General features: G+C 40.5%; 2 protein-coding genes across 3 annotated transcripts; one reads left to right on the top strand and one right to left on the bottom strand.

Moving 5' to 3' along the window:
- The first annotated feature begins 279 nt into the window (after window positions 1–279).
- LOC115737581 (putative hydrolase C777.06c) lies at window positions 280–16,290 on the top strand. 2 transcript variants are annotated; one of them, XM_048274037.1, is made up of 13 exons: window positions 280–284; window positions 11,307–11,645; window positions 11,835–11,968; window positions 12,094–12,206; window positions 12,386–12,427; window positions 12,944–12,999; window positions 13,162–13,238; window positions 14,091–14,210; window positions 15,162–15,238; window positions 15,318–15,381; window positions 15,506–15,556; window positions 15,641–15,689; window positions 15,936–16,290. In XM_048274037.1, exons 2-13 carry the CDS (start codon window positions 11,498–11,500, stop codon window positions 16,052–16,054), a joined length of 1,050 nt encoding a protein of 349 aa, XP_048129994.1. In that variant the 5' UTR covers window positions 280–284; window positions 11,307–11,497; the 3' UTR covers window positions 16,055–16,290. The 2 variants fall into 2 exon arrangements, with proteins under 2 accessions (XP_048129994.1, XP_048129993.1); XM_048274036.1 differs by having other exon boundaries at window positions 11,307–11,696.
- LOC115737582 (beta-fructofuranosidase, insoluble isoenzyme CWINV1-like) lies at window positions 5,589–8,947 on the bottom strand. The gene is given in 8 exon segments (XM_030669768.1): window positions 5,589–5,768; window positions 5,969–6,059; window positions 6,173–6,411; window positions 6,627–6,785; window positions 6,863–7,000; window positions 7,002–7,726; window positions 8,734–8,742; window positions 8,926–8,947. Coding segments are annotated over 8 exon segments (1,548 nt in total). The 5' UTR covers window positions 8,933–8,947.
- Window positions 16,291–16,783: the final 493 nt, after the last annotated feature.

Here is a 16,783-nt window from a genome sequence, read left to right as displayed (position 1 = left end):
TAACCGCACGTTTTTCAAATGCTTTGACACTTAATTTAGCGGGGAGTGATTCATACTTTATATTGATAAGAAAGTAGGGAGTTCTGCTCTTGAATATTTACTGCTACATATAATGTAGTTTGGGCTTAGGCCCATGCATATTTACCGTTTTATATTCTCTTTTTCGCTTGTAATTGAATGATGTAACATAAAGAGGTGCGAGAGATTAATTATAATTAAATCATGATAAATTTTGTATCTCGATTTTTCTTTCTCGCTTCTACGTTCTATTTCGTGATGGTTGTGTGTCGAATCCTAACACAATTAAGGTAATTAAAAGGTTTATGACTTGATCGCATTCCGTTCACAAGATTTAAGACTTTTGACACGCTTTTTCCCAACTGTTCGTATTCATCGGCATAAATTAACAGCTCTTGCTTAAATGTCAACAATTACTACGCACGTGCAAAGTTGGTATTACTCCCAATTAGATTACCACTGATATCATGAGTGTCCTTTTCGTCATCATTAAAAGCGTTGATCCTTTTGACCTCATCAAGGATGGGTTGCGAGCATGGGCCACACTTTTTGGCTCTTTTGACTTTGACTTTTGGTATTGTCCCTTGGCGGTACGGCTCCTTCATTCTTATCATAATCCAAACCGACCCATGATGCCACGTGACCCACATCACGATGCTCCCCATCGATTTTATGGGAGAACGATAAGCACGAATCCCAAAGAAGAATAATAAAACAAAAAAGTCGACTCCTTTTCTTTCGGGTCAATAATTTGGCCAATCTTTCACTATTTGCTTTTATCATTTGAATTCGTGGCTGCGTCCGGTTTCCACTCGTGCAAGGGGGCCGAATTGTAAACGTGGGATGTCTGCTTGTTGCTGACATCGTCAAATTTTGAACAAAGTAAAATTGAGAAAGGGGAAGAGCGGCAGGTGCGCTTCGTTGTTCAGCTGATTAGGTCCAAGCCGATCCCGGTTGGACCGGCAGGGGTGATCATTTTTTGCAATTGAGCACGTGTGGGAGTCACTAGTCGTGTTTCTTTTTTTTTGTTTTCCTTCAAATAAGTGATCACTGTTAACGGGAGAATTGCTCTTAACATAGGTTACACGTCCTACGCTTGCGACGAGAAGCAATTCCAACTCCGACCATGTGAATCGAGAGAGCTTGAAATGACCCCAATGCGAGAGGCGAACCACAATTGAATGTGTAAGATGCAACATAACGTTATATTGTGTAATGAAATTGTGATTTTTCTCTCATACCTCTAAAATACACGTAACATACATGAAGGATAAGTATCTAACAAGTACATTGATGCTTCTCAAAGTCAATATTAGTTGTTTTAATCCAAGAACAATCGAAAGGTGGGGCAACAAGAGAGCATCTTAAAATGGGGTTGTCTAGGTCATATAAACAAAACCAACTCACTCATTCGGTTGACACTCAGAAAGAATTAGATGTATTTAATTGGTGGAACTTTGCTTTTAAAATACAATAGTTGTAAACTTATATAGTTCTGTTGGGGATCCAATAATTAGATACTAACAACGTTTCATACACATTTACAAAAAAAAAAAATATCGTAGATATCTCATTAGGGAAGTTCAAAAATGTCTAAAAATGTCTTTAGATTAATTTTATCATCCAAGCATTGTCGTCTTGGGCCCGATCGTAATGGGCCCGGGCCAAGGTGTCGGGGTCACAGACCAAGCTTTGATGGGCCTGGGTGCGGGTGCCGGGGACTTGGGCACGGGCACTAGGGTCCCGGGCCCCACCTTGATGTACCTGGGATTCTGGGCCCAACCTCAATGGACCATGACATATGCACTGAGAACTCAAGCTTGGCCTCGACGGACTCAAGCTTGGTCGTTGAGGTCTCAAGCTCGGATTTGATGGATTAGGGCGTGGGCACTAAGGACCAAGGCCCAAGCACAAGGGTCCCAAGCACGGTCGTGATGTACTTGGGCTCCGCCTAGATGGGCCCCACGGGCTTGGGCACAAGAGTCCCGAGCCCAACCTCAATGGACTCGGGCCCGGGGCCAAGGTCCCAAGTACCGGGGGTCTTAAGCGCGACCTTGATGTGCTTGTGCTCGGCCTAAACGGGCTGGGGCTGGGCCATGGGCTCGGGCGTCTTCTGCCTGGCATCGACGGATCTTGATAGACTCGGCCCCAACCTCTATCCCCGCCTCACCGCCAAGGGCACCAGAGCAAGCATTGGGGTTCTTGTATGCAAGCGCGGAGTGTTTAACCCAAAAGCCGGTTTCTAGTTATATTTTGGAAAATGATTCTTATTTTTAAAAAAAGTAAGCAAGAGGAATAGGGCATAAGGAAGAGCCGGACTCTGAGATAATATTTATGGGAATTGGGATCGGTGAAGGGATTCCAAAAGAGAGCTGCTTGAAAAATCCTTTTAAAGAAATACCATGTACTCCAACACTCTGAGCCACATCGTTGAATAAGGATGAGCATGGTTCCTAGGTAGAATATGTAACCTAAAATCGGACCGGTGGCACATCGCTACTATTCCAGGTTGCAAGGCGTGCAAGATAAGTTCTAGATTCCAAAAATTGAGAAGCCTATTTTGACGAGTAAGTTCCGTGTTCCAAGTAGGTGGAACCCGAAACCTATAACTTGTAAGAATTTTCATCCGGTTTTCTTAGTATATGTTTTCCTACAATCTTGTAGTATTCTATAGCATTCGATGATGAATGTATAATTTAGAACCATTAGTTTGAGCTTCCATTTCCGGCGATATTTATGATCGAGACTTTTACATTGTTCATATTCCATATTTATTTGCATGTTTAAATATGAGATGGTGTCGTTGAATTGTAACAACAAATGATTATCATTAAATATGATGATTCACCATAATTGTTTAATTAAGAATACATGTGGTCTAAATCCTAGAACCTATGACAGGGTAGGTTTTAAGTTTCATGTTTCAAAAAATGAGGAACTTGTTCCTACGGGTAGATTCTAGGTGAAATCAGTACGAAACCCGAAACAACTCACCCCACAGCTCTATTGTCGAAGACATGCAAGTGGGCTCCATCTTCCATAACCAAATATAGGGTAAACCCTAGCTGTGACGCAAGTTTTCCATCCACCGCCGAAACTCTCCAATATAGAATAACTTAGTGCGAAATCCGATTTGGTCCGCCAAAAATCTGATGTGGTATTGTTTTACTAATATTTCAGCCGACGTGGCTCCAAGTGAGGTCCAATCAGCAATTAAAAAAGGTAAAAATTAAAAAAAGAATATTAAAAATAAAAATACAAACTTAATTATCAAAAAATACAAATATTGAAAAATTCTGTTAAAAAATTAACAAAATAAAGTAAAAACTCCACACAAAAAAAAAGTTGCAGAACAGGTGACAAGGGCTTGCACGGCCCTTGTTATCGCCGAACAACTGTCGGCGATGGTGGAGCATGGCCAACGATAGTTGCCAAGCCTTGGTACCTGGTAACTAGAAACATTTTTTTTAAAATTTTTAAGGTTTTGTTAAATTATAAACTTAACTTTAATTTTATGTTAAATACTATTTGTATTTTGAACGAATTTATTTTTAGCTAATTTTTAAATTTGAATTTGATTTATTTTAATTTATTTTAAAATGTAGAAGTCCACGTGGCAATCAATGTGGACTTATTATTATTTTTAAATGTCATTTTATATTAAAAAATTAATTATTAATGGCACGTGAAAATTTTGGCCGGAAATTTTTACCGGAGGCACCAAAGTAATCATTGTATCTCCGACTTGGCACCGAAGTGATTCGGCGAATATTTTTGGCACCAAAGTGATCTCCGTACGCAACTTTCGACACTAAAAATGTCCTTTTCCCATATGATAGGTTTCAAGTTCCAATTTCGTTGAGTAGGTTTCGGGTTTGAGAAGATGAAACCCGAAACCTGGAGTTAGAACAAATCTTTGTGTTTTTCTTGTTTTGTGTTTTCATGCAATCTTATGGTATTTAATGGCATCAAATAATGAATGTAATCTAGAACCATTAATCTGAACTTCCATTTCCAATTATATCCATTACTGAGTTATTAATGTTTCGTATTCTTCGTGTGCCTAAAAATGAGTTATGGTCAGTGGATTATAACAACAATAAATGTAATAATTCACTGCAATATTTCATTTAACAATATATGTGAAACCCGGGTAAACTCTGGAATCGACCCTAGAACTTGTGACATAGTAGATTGCAGGTTTCAAGTATGCAGAATAAGTTTCACGTTTCAAAATATGAGGAACTAGTTCTGACGGGTATGTTCCAGAATGAACCCGGAATCTTTTATCCCTAGGCAAAAATCGGAAAAACAGCTATCCAAAGCAAGTTAATCATCATTTGAAATTATGAATTCCAACGATTTAGAATTCACAAACGTGGCTTCTCGCCACTGAGTTGTGATCTTTGTTTCCATCATGGGGGGCAAGAAGTGGGCATATGTCTCAAAGTGCTTTAAGGGTGGATGGTTGAACAAACTATTAGCTTTTAGAGAATGCAAAAGAGGGAGAATCATGCCTCAGTGGCATGACAAATGACCATAACTATGCATAGGTTAGTGCGAGGAGATCAAGACATTTATCTGAAATCCAAATTAAGTATGAGTAAGCTTCCACATGCGGAGTTGGGACAAATAAAAAGGCCACAACTCAAAAAGATGCTGAATCTTGCTAAATTTAGTCAGTGGGAATCTCAACGAAAGCTTTAGATGGACATCAGCAATATGGGGTTGCATCGTACACTTAAAAGATGATCCATCAGTTTATGAATATAATGAAGAGATTAGGACGACAAGATTCGATATGCAGAAAGAATTTTCAAGTCAAGATCGGACAACATATGAAGTGTTCATATATATTAATGAAGACCACATCCAAAAATGCTCCATAAGTGGTCTTATCATTGCTATTGTTATGGTAACATGTTTGAGAGCGTGTAGCGTAAGTCCAAGTCCGAGCCTATTAATAAATAAAGATGGATTCATATTCACTTCAAAGCTTAAGCCAATGAGTTATGGGCCAATTAAAATATATTAATTGTTCTTCTTCGATGTGAGTTTTTTTTAACACAATTCATACATGTATCTTAACTAGAGGTGTCAAAAAAGCCCGAATAGGGCCAGCCCGGTCAAAAAATTCACCCTAATTTTCGTGCCTTTCGGGCCGGCTTGGTAATATTAGGATCGGGACGGGTTGGGGTCGGCCCGGTTCCGACTCTTTTTTTTTCACCCATGTTTTCTTTTTAATTTGTCTTATTTTCATTTTTATTTTTTGTATTCTTTCATTCGACGGACATGTCAAGTGATTTTGATTCAAAAAAGGAAAAAAAGAAACCGGTCCAACCTGACCCGGCCCAAAGAGGGTTCGGGCCGGGTCGGGCTTGGCACTGTTCAGTTTCGGGCCTGCTCGGGCCGGGCTGAGACCCGGCCCATTGACACTCCTAATCCTAACATAAGATCTAAAAAGAGAAATACAGAACATAGGAGTTAGCGTACTTGTAGAATATGCTCATTCATCTGTTGTGGGTATGGATTCAGCACCTCTTTCGCTTAACCGAAATGCCCGGTATTAATCAATTGATTCTGGCTTTCTTCATGCTCCAAGCACTCAACTTTGGCACTCCAACGCTCTGAGCCCCATTGTTGAAGACATGCAGGTGGGTTCCATCTCTCACAGCCAGTACAGGGTAAACCCTAGCTGTGATGCAGCTCTTCCCTCCACCACCAAAACTCTCCACTATAGAATGGTCTATCTGTTTTAAGGCACGAAGGGGGAAGAAAGAGAGTCGAAGCACATTAATCAATTATTTGAAATCAATGAGTTCCCAACATCTTATAATGCTCCATTGGTTTGTGAATATAATGGAGAGATAGACCAGATTAGATAGGCAGAAAGAATTTCCAAGTCTAGATCAGACCCATATGAAGTGTTCATATCTGTTAATGAACTCACCAAGGTCCTCAACGACAGCTTCTCGTGCAGAGGGTCCACATCCAGGAATGCTCCATAAGTGGTCTTATCATTGCAATTTTTAAGGGAAGATCTGAAAAGAGAAATACAGATAGGATAGCCAAAACTCAGAAACTTTCTGGGGATTGGTCGGCGGAATATGTGCCCTTGAGATAAAGAAAGAAATTCAAGAGAGGGAGGTTGGACCTGCTCTGGTCACTGCACATGAGGACAACATATTTGTTCTGGCCTTTGAAAATTCTGAAGAACACTGCTGTGTATTCTTCCAATCCTTTTGAAGCCATGACCAGCAATCCAAATGGTCCAACACCACCTTTGGCTGAAGCACCCTTTTGGCTACACAGCATTTGCGGGTTGGTCCCAGCCGGCTCTAACGCTTCGGCCTTCTCGAGCTCTTTCACTTCAAATGAGACCTCCACATCTGCCTGCCATGGAAAAGGAGATTGAAGGGGCCATACCCATTTTAGCACCCTAGAACAGGAGTTTAGGTTCGCCGAATAATCAGGTCCGCCTATAGCGCTGTGTCCGAATATACGAAATAATATTCCCGTGATTAACTTTTCTTAATGCGATAGTAATTTCTTCATGTGACAAGAAACCTATGAACATGCCTGATGGAAAAATGAGCAGAAAAGCTCACCTGTGCAGCTGTTATACCAGGAACTTCAAGAACTGTTCCCGCCTCAATCAATTTGTTGGGCAAATCAACTTGGTTGGTACGTAGCTTCTCTATTTCCAATATCGGCCACTGCACTAACTGTTTTCCAGATTTGTCTAGCCAAAGGGTCCTTGGAATTGCCTGCCACACAGACATTCCCGACTTCCAACACTTTGCATTGGCCACTAGACATACGAACATAAATTTTTTTCGTTTACCATGACTCCGGACCATCCTTTCTTGATATCATCGTCCACGGTGGACGACTCATTGATCCAACCCCACAAGATCCGCCGGTTGTTCTCGCTGTCGAAGAAGGTCTTGGAACCGTAAAACTTGCCATAATCATATCTCAACCCCGGAGTCGCTATCTACCGATCCCTCGTCGGGAACGTACGTATCCGCTCGGGAGTCGTAAGTCCCGACAGTGTAGTATTCATGCTTAGTGTCGTCCAAGCTGACCTTGAGCACGTGCTTAACATTTGGACCATTAACGGACGAGTCCAAGCCGACGGGGAATCGAGCAGAGACCGGGAAAAGATCCGGGCACTCCCACATCCCGGTGTCATCAGCAGAGTGAAGCGGGCGTCGAGCCTTGGTCCAGCGAACGAAATCTCTGCTTCTGTACAGAATGGCCATTCCCATCCTGTCTCGTTTGCTCCCGATGATCACCCTCCACCTCCCGTCGGGGCCCACCCAAGCGGTGGTGGGGTCTCTGAATGAGCTCGCGTTGATCCCGTTGGCGGCTGTGCTTGCCATCAGAGGATTGCGGGGCGATTTCACCCATTCGATCAGATACGGGTCGGATAAATTCTTGGGCGCCGCCAAGTTTTGGGCCTGCTTTTTCTGGGGTCCGGCTCCGGTGTAGAGAATGGCCGGCTTGTACCCCGGGAGGATGGTGACCGAACCTGACCAGCAGCCGTTCAGGTCGTATTCCTGCGACGGGACGATGGCGGGGACGTGTGGGGTCCAGTTCACGAGGTCCGTCGACGTGGAATGGGCCCAGACCTTGTGGCCCGGTACTGGGCCTTGAGGGTTGTATTGGTAAAACAGATGGTAAATGCCCTTGTAAATCATTGGCCCTGCAGTGCAGGAGGTCCTCTCTCATCTTAAGCTTTAGCAGGTCAATTTCCACATAATCGAAACTATTCACCGCTTTGAGTTTAGCAGGTAATTTTCCAAATATGGAAATTATCGAAAAACTCCTAATTGTACCAATTCAATCTCAAACATTTCAAGTTGCCTAATTGAGTCCTTAACCTTTTGATAAATGTTATCAATCCGGTCAATTTTTGCCGGAAATTGCTATCGTGGATGTCGACCGTCGTGCGTGGTACAATTTTTATAAATTTTTTTTTGGATTTATTTTTTCTTTTCTTTTCTTTCTTTCTTTCCTTCTTCCTCTATCGATTGCCGGCCGTCGGCGGTGGTTGGCAATCGGCCACGTGCAATGATCGGCGAGGGGTGACTTCGCGAGATTTGGCAAGAGTAAGGCTCGACCTCCGGGATCCGAGGAGGGTGATCCTTGCTTGAGGCCGAACCAGTCAACCCTCGCCTAAAGCTGGCGAGGCTCGACCTTACTAGTCTTTACCTTTGGCCAATCATCGAGGCTAGCGATCGAAGCACAAAGAATGCAAAAAAGAAATAAAATAAAATAAAAAATATCATCCTCGTCAATGCTCGCCCATGCCACGTGCGACGATGATGTTCACATTAGCGATTTCCAACCAAAATTGGACGAATGAACTACGTTGGCAAATTGTCAAAAGATTTAAAACTCAATTGACCAAATTGGAAGATTCAGAATGAGTTTGGCACAAACGTCAAAGGTTAAGATTTTTATTTTTGTTTTGGGTAATTTTTGGCTGTTTATGAGTGTGGCAGAAAATATGCCAAAGCATTCTGAGAATTGACTGCTGCTGCATCTTCTTTAAATTTTGCAACTCATCGCAATGTTACTCGTTCGTAAGTAGGAGCGTTTGATGGTTTTGGCATGAATCATAAAATAAGGAGTGAACATCAAGAAGCAAGTTTTAACTAATTAAGGGGAAAAGATGAGCAAAATCATAGGAGATGGAGAGAGACTGACCATTTGGATCTGAGAATCCCATGTAACCGGTTTGTCCCATTTCACGACCAGACCGCATCAAATCAGAGTTCAACACGAAGAAGAACAGACCAGCAAAACAAAAGAAAACTGTCAGCGACAGACACCAACAAACGTGTGTGCGCGTGTGAGAGAGAGAGAGAGAGAGAGAGAGAGAGAGAGAGGAGACCAAACCATTCATCCAGTTCTTGGGCGGTTGGAAATGAAAACAAGTCCGGTAAGGCTGCTTCACAGAGGTGGACTCGACGACGGCAGTCTGCGGATTCCGGCGTCTGCCGTGGGAGGCTCCGACATGGAGGACGCCATGGCCAAGCAAGACAGAGATGGCAAGAAGAAGAACAACAACAACAACACGAGCAGGAAGGTGAAGAAGACAGCCGGGTTTGGCCATGGCGTGGTGGTGCAGTCTGTATCTCCAGAAAGAATGGGGCGGCTTTCGAGCTTTGAGGATGAGGCAAATGATGTTTCATGGAGTGATGGAAAGATTCGGCTGCAAAAGAGAGTAGGAGGAGGCTGAAGAATCGGAGAGGCGGAACCAGTGCCGCCCAGGAGAAGGATGCGAAGTCAACCGGTCGATGCTGGTTTTTTATGAGTAAACCCAAAAAGTACAGCTTTGGCTGTCCCCGGTGCTGGGAAACGAGGACGAAAGCCGAAAAGGTATACTAAAAACTCTTAAACTTATTGTATTAGTACTAACACATTTCTAAATATTTTTTCGATTGATATCAATTCAATTTATCCTGCTAATCAAATCAGAAATTACTGATATGGACACCAATCATAATATGCGTCTGACGTGAACACTTTTATAAATTTTTCATAAAAAAAAGTTTTGAAATTTTTAATTGGTTAGAAATATTTAAGTCATTAAATTTTTGCCTCCCTTGCATGTGAATGCATAAATATGTAAGTTTTTTTTTTTTTTTCTCTCTCGGTTCGCGGATATTCTAAAACTTAGCCCGGTGATTATCGTGTTCTCTTTGTTTTCAAATCCACTTATCACCTGGAGAGAAAAATTGCACCCCTTGTCCTGAATTTCATGTACATAGTACGATTGGGTTCTTAAATTTTTCGATTGATTCAATTGAGTAACAAACTTTTTCTTGAAAAAACGAAATTAACCACCAAAACTTATATAAAAAAGCTTCACATGGGCAATTTTCAAATCTTGTCCGTCGAACTGACTTTATTTTACTTGCCAATTCAAACCCATGGCGTGGTGATCCGTCTCGGACGCCGCCGTTCCCCACGTATCATATGATGTTCCACCTGTCCTTTTTCTTTTGTGGCTCTAAAATATGTGAAGGAGGAAACGACGAAAAAGTAGATTGAAACTTCCGGTTAAAGTTTATATTAGTTGTTTTTAATCAATCTTTTGCATCACTCTAAAGCAAACAAAAAGAAAAGGGCTAAAAGGAAGCATCTTGATCGCATGAACAAATCTAACTTACTTGTACAATTTCCCCCTTGAAAGAACTACAATATACTTAATTGGTCAAGTTCTCCTCTAGGACACGTCAGTTCTTTACCAACGTTTGGGGCTGAATTCCCTGAAAAAAATCATAACTTTAGGTCCGATCCCAATTCTATCTCAAACTCTTTATTTTTTTTTTCTATCTCGAAAAAAATCTCAAACTTTAGATTCAGTCCCAAATCTACCCCAACTTCTTTTTCTATCTCGAAAAAAACCTCAAACTTTAGGTCCAATCCAAAATCTACCCCGAACTTTTTTTTTTGGTCACGAAAAAAACCCCAAGCTTTAATATCTCGAAAATTTTTTACTTTGGGGACAATTTTCCATGTCATCTTCCGGATGTCGATTTGTTATCAATATGGATAATGCCACGTTAAGTTGGGACCAGAGAATAGATGGAAAGTTAATGATTTTTGTTTAAAGAAAATAAAAATTGGGGTAGATTTGGAACCGGACCTAAATTTTATGGGGGTTTTTTTTTTTTCCGAGATAAAAAAGGTTTGAAGCAGAATTGAGATTAAACCTCAAATGCAAATTTTTTTAGGGAATTAAGCCTAATATTCGGTGATCCGGTAGTTAAGTACCCACCGTGTATGATATACACGCGCGCGAATCAAGTTATCAAAAGATAATCCTAAATATCTCGTCAAAGAAGTGTAAAATTGTCCACATAAGTTGGCATAGTAATTGCATAGTCTAAGCGTCATTCACGGTATTGCCATTTTAACAATTTGAAAATAAAGCACACTAATTTCTTGCTAATTAGATTGACCACAATATTGTTGTAATGAAGTTAGTTTATCTTTTCTATTAAGTGACTAAGTGATTTTATCAGACATTTCTCGTTTTAATTTGTCTTTTATATTGAGAGAGTATGCGATTTATCGATCATTTATCATTTCAAATTCGGTAGCTAAAAATTCGATTTGTATGTCGATTTATAATTAGATTGTTACGTATATAGTTTTCATAATCAGTTAGATTTTTCATTTATAATCGGTTAGGTCAGATCAACATAAGTTTATTTTATGTCACGGTCGGGGTCAGTCAAACGACACCGCATTCGGGAATGAGCCATCAGGTGTGGCTCGTTTTCCTTCGTCTTCTTCGGCTCGCACTCTCCTTCTGCGGAATCCACTGAAGGCCAAAACGAACGAGAGATTATTCTCGATTCCCCACTTCCAGAGAGTCGCTTTTCGAACTCGCGTTCGTCAGTTTCATTGTTTGACGCACACAGAGAGGAAAGCAGTAAGAAGCGCCGAAGCTCCGCCGATGGCCGTCTTCTTGGGGACTGCTCGATGCGCTCCGAGCATGACGCGCCTGGCTCCGTGCGGACGCCGGTTTCGCATCTCGGACCCTGCGGTCTCGCTTTGCAGGCGCGGTTCATCTCCCTTTAGGCTTCTTTCTCGAGCTTCTCTCAGTGAGTTCTCTTCGCTCCTCCACTCGCGCGCATCTTATGTGGCTTCGCGTGGTAATCCGCCATGACCGGCAGTTTCTGGACGATCGAGTGTTGGTTGATTCTTTCCCGCTGATTTTGCAGTGACTCGTTTGATAAGTAAGTGGTATTATTACGTGTTGAAAGCTGTTCATTCATCGAATTGCATTACAGATGCTGCTGCTGAAGATGCGGGAGGGAGGGGGCATGACGGAGAGTCCGACTCTGAGATCATATTTATGGGAACTGGGACCAGCGAGGGGATTCCAAGAGTGAGCTGCTTGACGAATCCTTTGAAGAAATGCCCGGTATGGGTGCAGCACCTCTTATGCTTGATTGAATGCTGCTATATGAGTGAATTGATGCTTCAAAACATAGGAGTGGACCTACTTGTAGCGGCTGAGGGCATGGTTTGCTTATTAATCTGCTGTAGGTATGCTTAAAAGCTGTGGTACCAGGGAGCAAGAATAGGAGACTAAACACAAGCATTCTCATTCGATATCCTGGACCAACCAGAAAATGTAATATCCTCATAGATGCTGGAAAGTAAGTGATGGATACATGCAGAATTTTTCATTTTATGCATTGTCTTTCTGAGCTAGAAAATCTGCATCAGTTCGTTGCGTTGCTTTCTCTGGTCATACTCGCCAAGTATCGAGAGAAATCTATTCATCGTTCCTATTAGCTCTGTAATAGCGGATACTCGTGTGTCTCTTTTTGTTCAGGTTTTTCTACCAGAGTGCTCTTCGATGGTTCCCTGCATACGGGTTAGTTCTCTCTCTCTCTCTCTCTCTCTCTCTCTCTCCCCATACAAATTTTTTTCTGTAGTTATTCCAGTCGAAGTAGGACACAATAGTTCTCACTGTTCTTCCTAGAATTTTGTATTATCAATGATTTCAGTAAAATTGCAATCTAATTGAGACAAAACTCCAAAAACTGAAGATTCATAACTTAGGAAAATGCCGTCTCACAGCATTTTACGATGAACTATTAGCTATCATAGCGATGAAAATGAAAAAACATTTTCTTATAGGCCGTAATGCATATAATGCTTCTATAACTTATAGATTGATTCCTGTCTTTTTGCCTTCTTGGATTTACAATACTTGTGAAATGGTAAGGAGTGTGAGGGGTCATATGTCGCTGTCAGCTAGCTATAGGACTGTGCAATTTTTCTAAGGCTCGAACAGAGGTTTAAGAATTAGGTTTGTTAAAAAGACTTTCTAAATTTCTTCGTATTGTCTGCAATTTGCTGATAAAGTGACTAGTTGTGTTTATGTCAGGATAAGAACAATTGATGCGGTTATAATTACTCATTCTCATGCTGATGCCATTGGAGGTCTCTGAACAATTCCTAGTGTGTTTTCTCCTACATGTATGATTGATGACCTCATTGAACAAACAAAGCCTTTTCACCTTTGAGTTCTCTTTCCTCTTTTTCTTTCCTTCAAAGTAATGTCCGAAACTACTTACACTATATTGGGAGTACTTTCCTCTTCAGGTCTTGATGATCTTCGAGATTGGACTAATAACGTCCAGCCACATATTCCAATTTATGTAGCCAAACGTGATTTTGAGGTGAGTTGCAGTGTTCTTTTGTATCAAAGCAGTCACTTCCCCTTTCATTCCAAATATGAAAGTAGAAATAGGAAAATTTGGAATTTGATATCACCTATATGCCTTGCACAATTATAATGGTAGCGCTTTTTTCTCTCTTTCTTTCTTTTATTTGGGAGGGATTTTTTTTTTTTGGAGGGGGTGGGTGTTGGAGGGGGCAGCCAGGCCAGGTGCAATTCATTTTGTGTAAGTTCTAAACAGGTCTGATATATTGATGCAGCACTCTTACCCTCCAAACTAGGAATCTTGTTTTTTTTTTTTCCTTAAAGTGGTTTGTAAGATAGAATTTGCGGAGGAGATTGGGGAATTGGAAGCTGATGATTGTACTTTGTTGGATTGAATGGTTAGTTACTGGTTAATGGGGTGAACTTTCATATGTATAGGAACAGGAAAGAAGTTGACCTTAGCTGGATGGTTGAATGTACATCTGGATATGACCAGAGAAGGAATTCTACCTATAAATTCCAGGAGATGAGAGAAGAAAGCATTCCGATGTGTGAACTTGTATATATCTTGGTGGACAAATTGTTTTGATTGAGCTGTGTTAGAGTATTATTCCATCTGGTTGGTAGATCACAGTGAAGATTATGTTAATTCATCCCAGCGCATGCTGTTTCTTTTTACTGCTTTTTATGTTTCCAAACGTGTGATCATTGTTGTTGGTATATTCTGCTACACAATAAGATTCTCCTCAGATCTTGACATCACTTTGCAAATTTCTTGATTAGGCCATTTACATTGTGCGGTCCTTTTGTGTTAGCTATTGTAATGCTAAGTAGATATGTTGTTTTGTTGTTGTGAAAACGGCCTTAGGTGATGAAGAAAACTCATTACTATTTAGTGGATACCAGTGGCATCATACCTGGTGCTGCAGTGTCAGAGTTGCAGTTTAACATAATGCAGGAGGAGCCATTTGTGGTGAATGATCTGCAGGTAGGATATTGTATATTACTGCATTGTACTTTCCTATCAAGTATAATAAACCCAGTAAATGTGGTTGCTCGCTCACTGGCTGCCACCTTGTGAATTTCCATAATGCTTTGGCAGAGTGGTTAAAGTCATCCCCTATGCTATTGCAATTTTTGCTCATACATGTGAATAAATTCTTTGTTTTTTGAACTTCTGTTCTGACTCTAGTTGATTTAAGCAGTTATGGATTTTAGCATTGATTTGCAAAATGAAATTGTTGACAGGTGATTCTTTTTTATGGTGACCTAGTTAATTTGATATAATTTTCCTTGTTCGTTCAGATAGAAGAGCTTAGCTAATTCAATAAAGAAGAAATATTCACTGTAATTGTTTGCTTTTACATCTATTTGCTTTTCACGATTTTAAAGTCATTAGGTGCACATGTTATAGTACTGTGAGTGTCTAATAACAATGAACTTATTAACATAATTTTCCAAGGGCCAGAAAGGATGCCGAGAATATGGCAGGAGAATTAACTGGTTTAACTGGATATGTGAAAGGGACATCTACTTACGTAAGAGCAATCTTCAAAATTTGGTTAGTATTGACTGAGGGATGAGGAAAAGTATTTAATGTCTCACATCTTTAAATAGAGGCCGAGTCATCAGATTTGACCTTCATTGAAGGGTTTCTGGACTCCTGTATAGAGCAGATGAGAAGTTACAGTGTGTGGCATAACTTTTAATGACTACATGGAAAGTACTGGAACTGCCTTTCCCCATTTCTTGCATGTGCTACCATCCATCTGTTGTCTCTCATTCAAATATTTGTAGTTAGGAAAACCAAAGCATGCAGAAACATGGTTTTTGACCACATAGTACCATTCTTTCTAGATAGAGATGCCACTGCTTATGTACAATTGTTATAAAAAATTGTCTCATTCTGCTATCTTTCTCTGTGGATGTTGTGCTTCAGATAACTCCTTTGCCAGTGTGGCATGGACAAGGTTATCGTTCTCTTGGTTTTCGGTTTGGTAAAGTCTGCTACATTAGGTAACGAAGCCTAGTATTTTCCAGATCCATTTCTAAGAACTTATGCTTCAGTGGACCTGATCTGTATATCTGTATGCAGTGATGTTAGTGAAATACCAGAAGAAACATATCCTCTTCTCAGGGACTGTGACATCTTGATAGTGGTGCGTCTTTCTCTCCTGCTGCAATGAACACGTTTCTTCATACAGACATTGATTGTTCGTTAGCAGGTGATGTGTAACGATCTAGTGTATGAATATGAAACTGATGATCTTATTGGTTGTACAGGATGCATTAAGGCCAGATCGCTCTACTTCGACACATTTTGGCCTCCCTAGGGTAAAACCTTCAATAGCTCAACTTTGTTAGAAAGGAAGCCAATCAACTCTTCGATAACTTTCACATTGTATGTCTCTCAATCAGGCTTTGGAAGAGGTCCGCAAAATCCAACCAAAGCGAACACTCTTCACTGGTATGTCAGAGGCCCTATTTTAAAATAAGTAACATTTTATGAGGAAGGATCATCTAGTTAAGTTTTCTGCCCTTATGAAGTTTGCACTGGTTTAGTTTCAGATTTCAGGGCCAAGGATTTCATATATTTCATGCTTATAGTTTTGGCATATATCTTCTTTGTTCTTTTGTTATGATATCTTGTTTTGGAGTCACCTTCTGAAAACTCTGTTTACCATGTTTTTCCTGGTTTGGAAAATGGCGAAAGGTATGATGCATCTCATGGATCATGAAGCAGTGAATGAAGGTCTTAAAAAGCTCTTGGAGACGGAGGGCATTGACGTGCAGCTGAGCTACGATGGACTCCGCATCCCTATAACGCTCTAGCCTTCGAGTTTGACGTGAGTCTCCTTCTTTGATCAGATAAAACATTTAAAAATAAGCACCTCAGGGTCGACTATCGAGGTCATTTAGAGATTCTTTTAGTGTACGAATCGAGTATTGACGCAATCATCTCAACTCCATCTCTACCTCTAATGTTGGTGTTGATGCAGTTCATGAATAATGTTCTGTAATTTTTTGGCTGTTTCCTAGCGAGAACCAGCGTTAGAGTTTTGCTTTTCGGTTCATGACGTTATAGATCCGCTGCCAAAACACCATGATGCCAAATGGGTCCTTTGTGATCCGTCTATTGTTGTCCGTGGTTTTTCAATTTCGGGACAAGTATCGAAAAAAAAAAAAACTTAAATTTAATGTATTAGTTTCAATTTAGTCCTAATCCTTTTAATTAGATCAATTTAATCCTTAAAACATTTTCATATTGGTAGCAATTCAATCCATCCGATTAATTTTGGCAAAAAATTGCTAATGTGGATGTCGATAGACGCTGTTGTGAATATTTTATTCTAAATATTTTAATATATTTTTATTATTTATATATTTTTTCCTTTTTTTGTTCACCTTTGGCCAGCCACCAGCAATCAAAAGGGGGAAAAAGGGAAAAAAAATAAATACAAAATAAGCATCAGCAATACCACATAGAATAGTTAGTATTAATGTCAGCGATTTTCGATCACAATTGGCCGAATGGGTTGATTGGTATCAATGCGAAAAGGT

This window comes from Rhodamnia argentea, chromosome 2 (assembly GCF_020921035.1).
Source record: "Rhodamnia argentea isolate NSW1041297 chromosome 2, ASM2092103v1, whole genome shotgun sequence".
Classification (NCBI taxonomy): Eukaryota; Viridiplantae; Streptophyta; class Magnoliopsida; order Myrtales; family Myrtaceae; genus Rhodamnia; species Rhodamnia argentea.
Note: the sequence above shows the minus strand (reverse complement) of the source record. Positions and strands in the feature narration are given on the sequence as shown.

Bases quoted from the DNA above. Each gene is read 5' to 3' on its own strand.
- LOC115737581 (XM_048274036.1), top strand. From the start codon at position 11,498: ATGGCCGTCTTCTTGGGGACTGCTCGATGCGCTCCGAGCATGACGCGC. The intron at 13,000-13,161 runs GTCTCTGAACAA...TTTCCTCTTCAG, and splicing joins TCATGCTGATGCCATTGGAG to GTCTTGATGATCTTCGAGAT. The intron at 15,690-15,935 runs GTATGTCAGAGG...AAATGGCGAAAG, and splicing joins AAAGCGAACACTCTTCACTG to GTATGATGCATCTCATGGAT.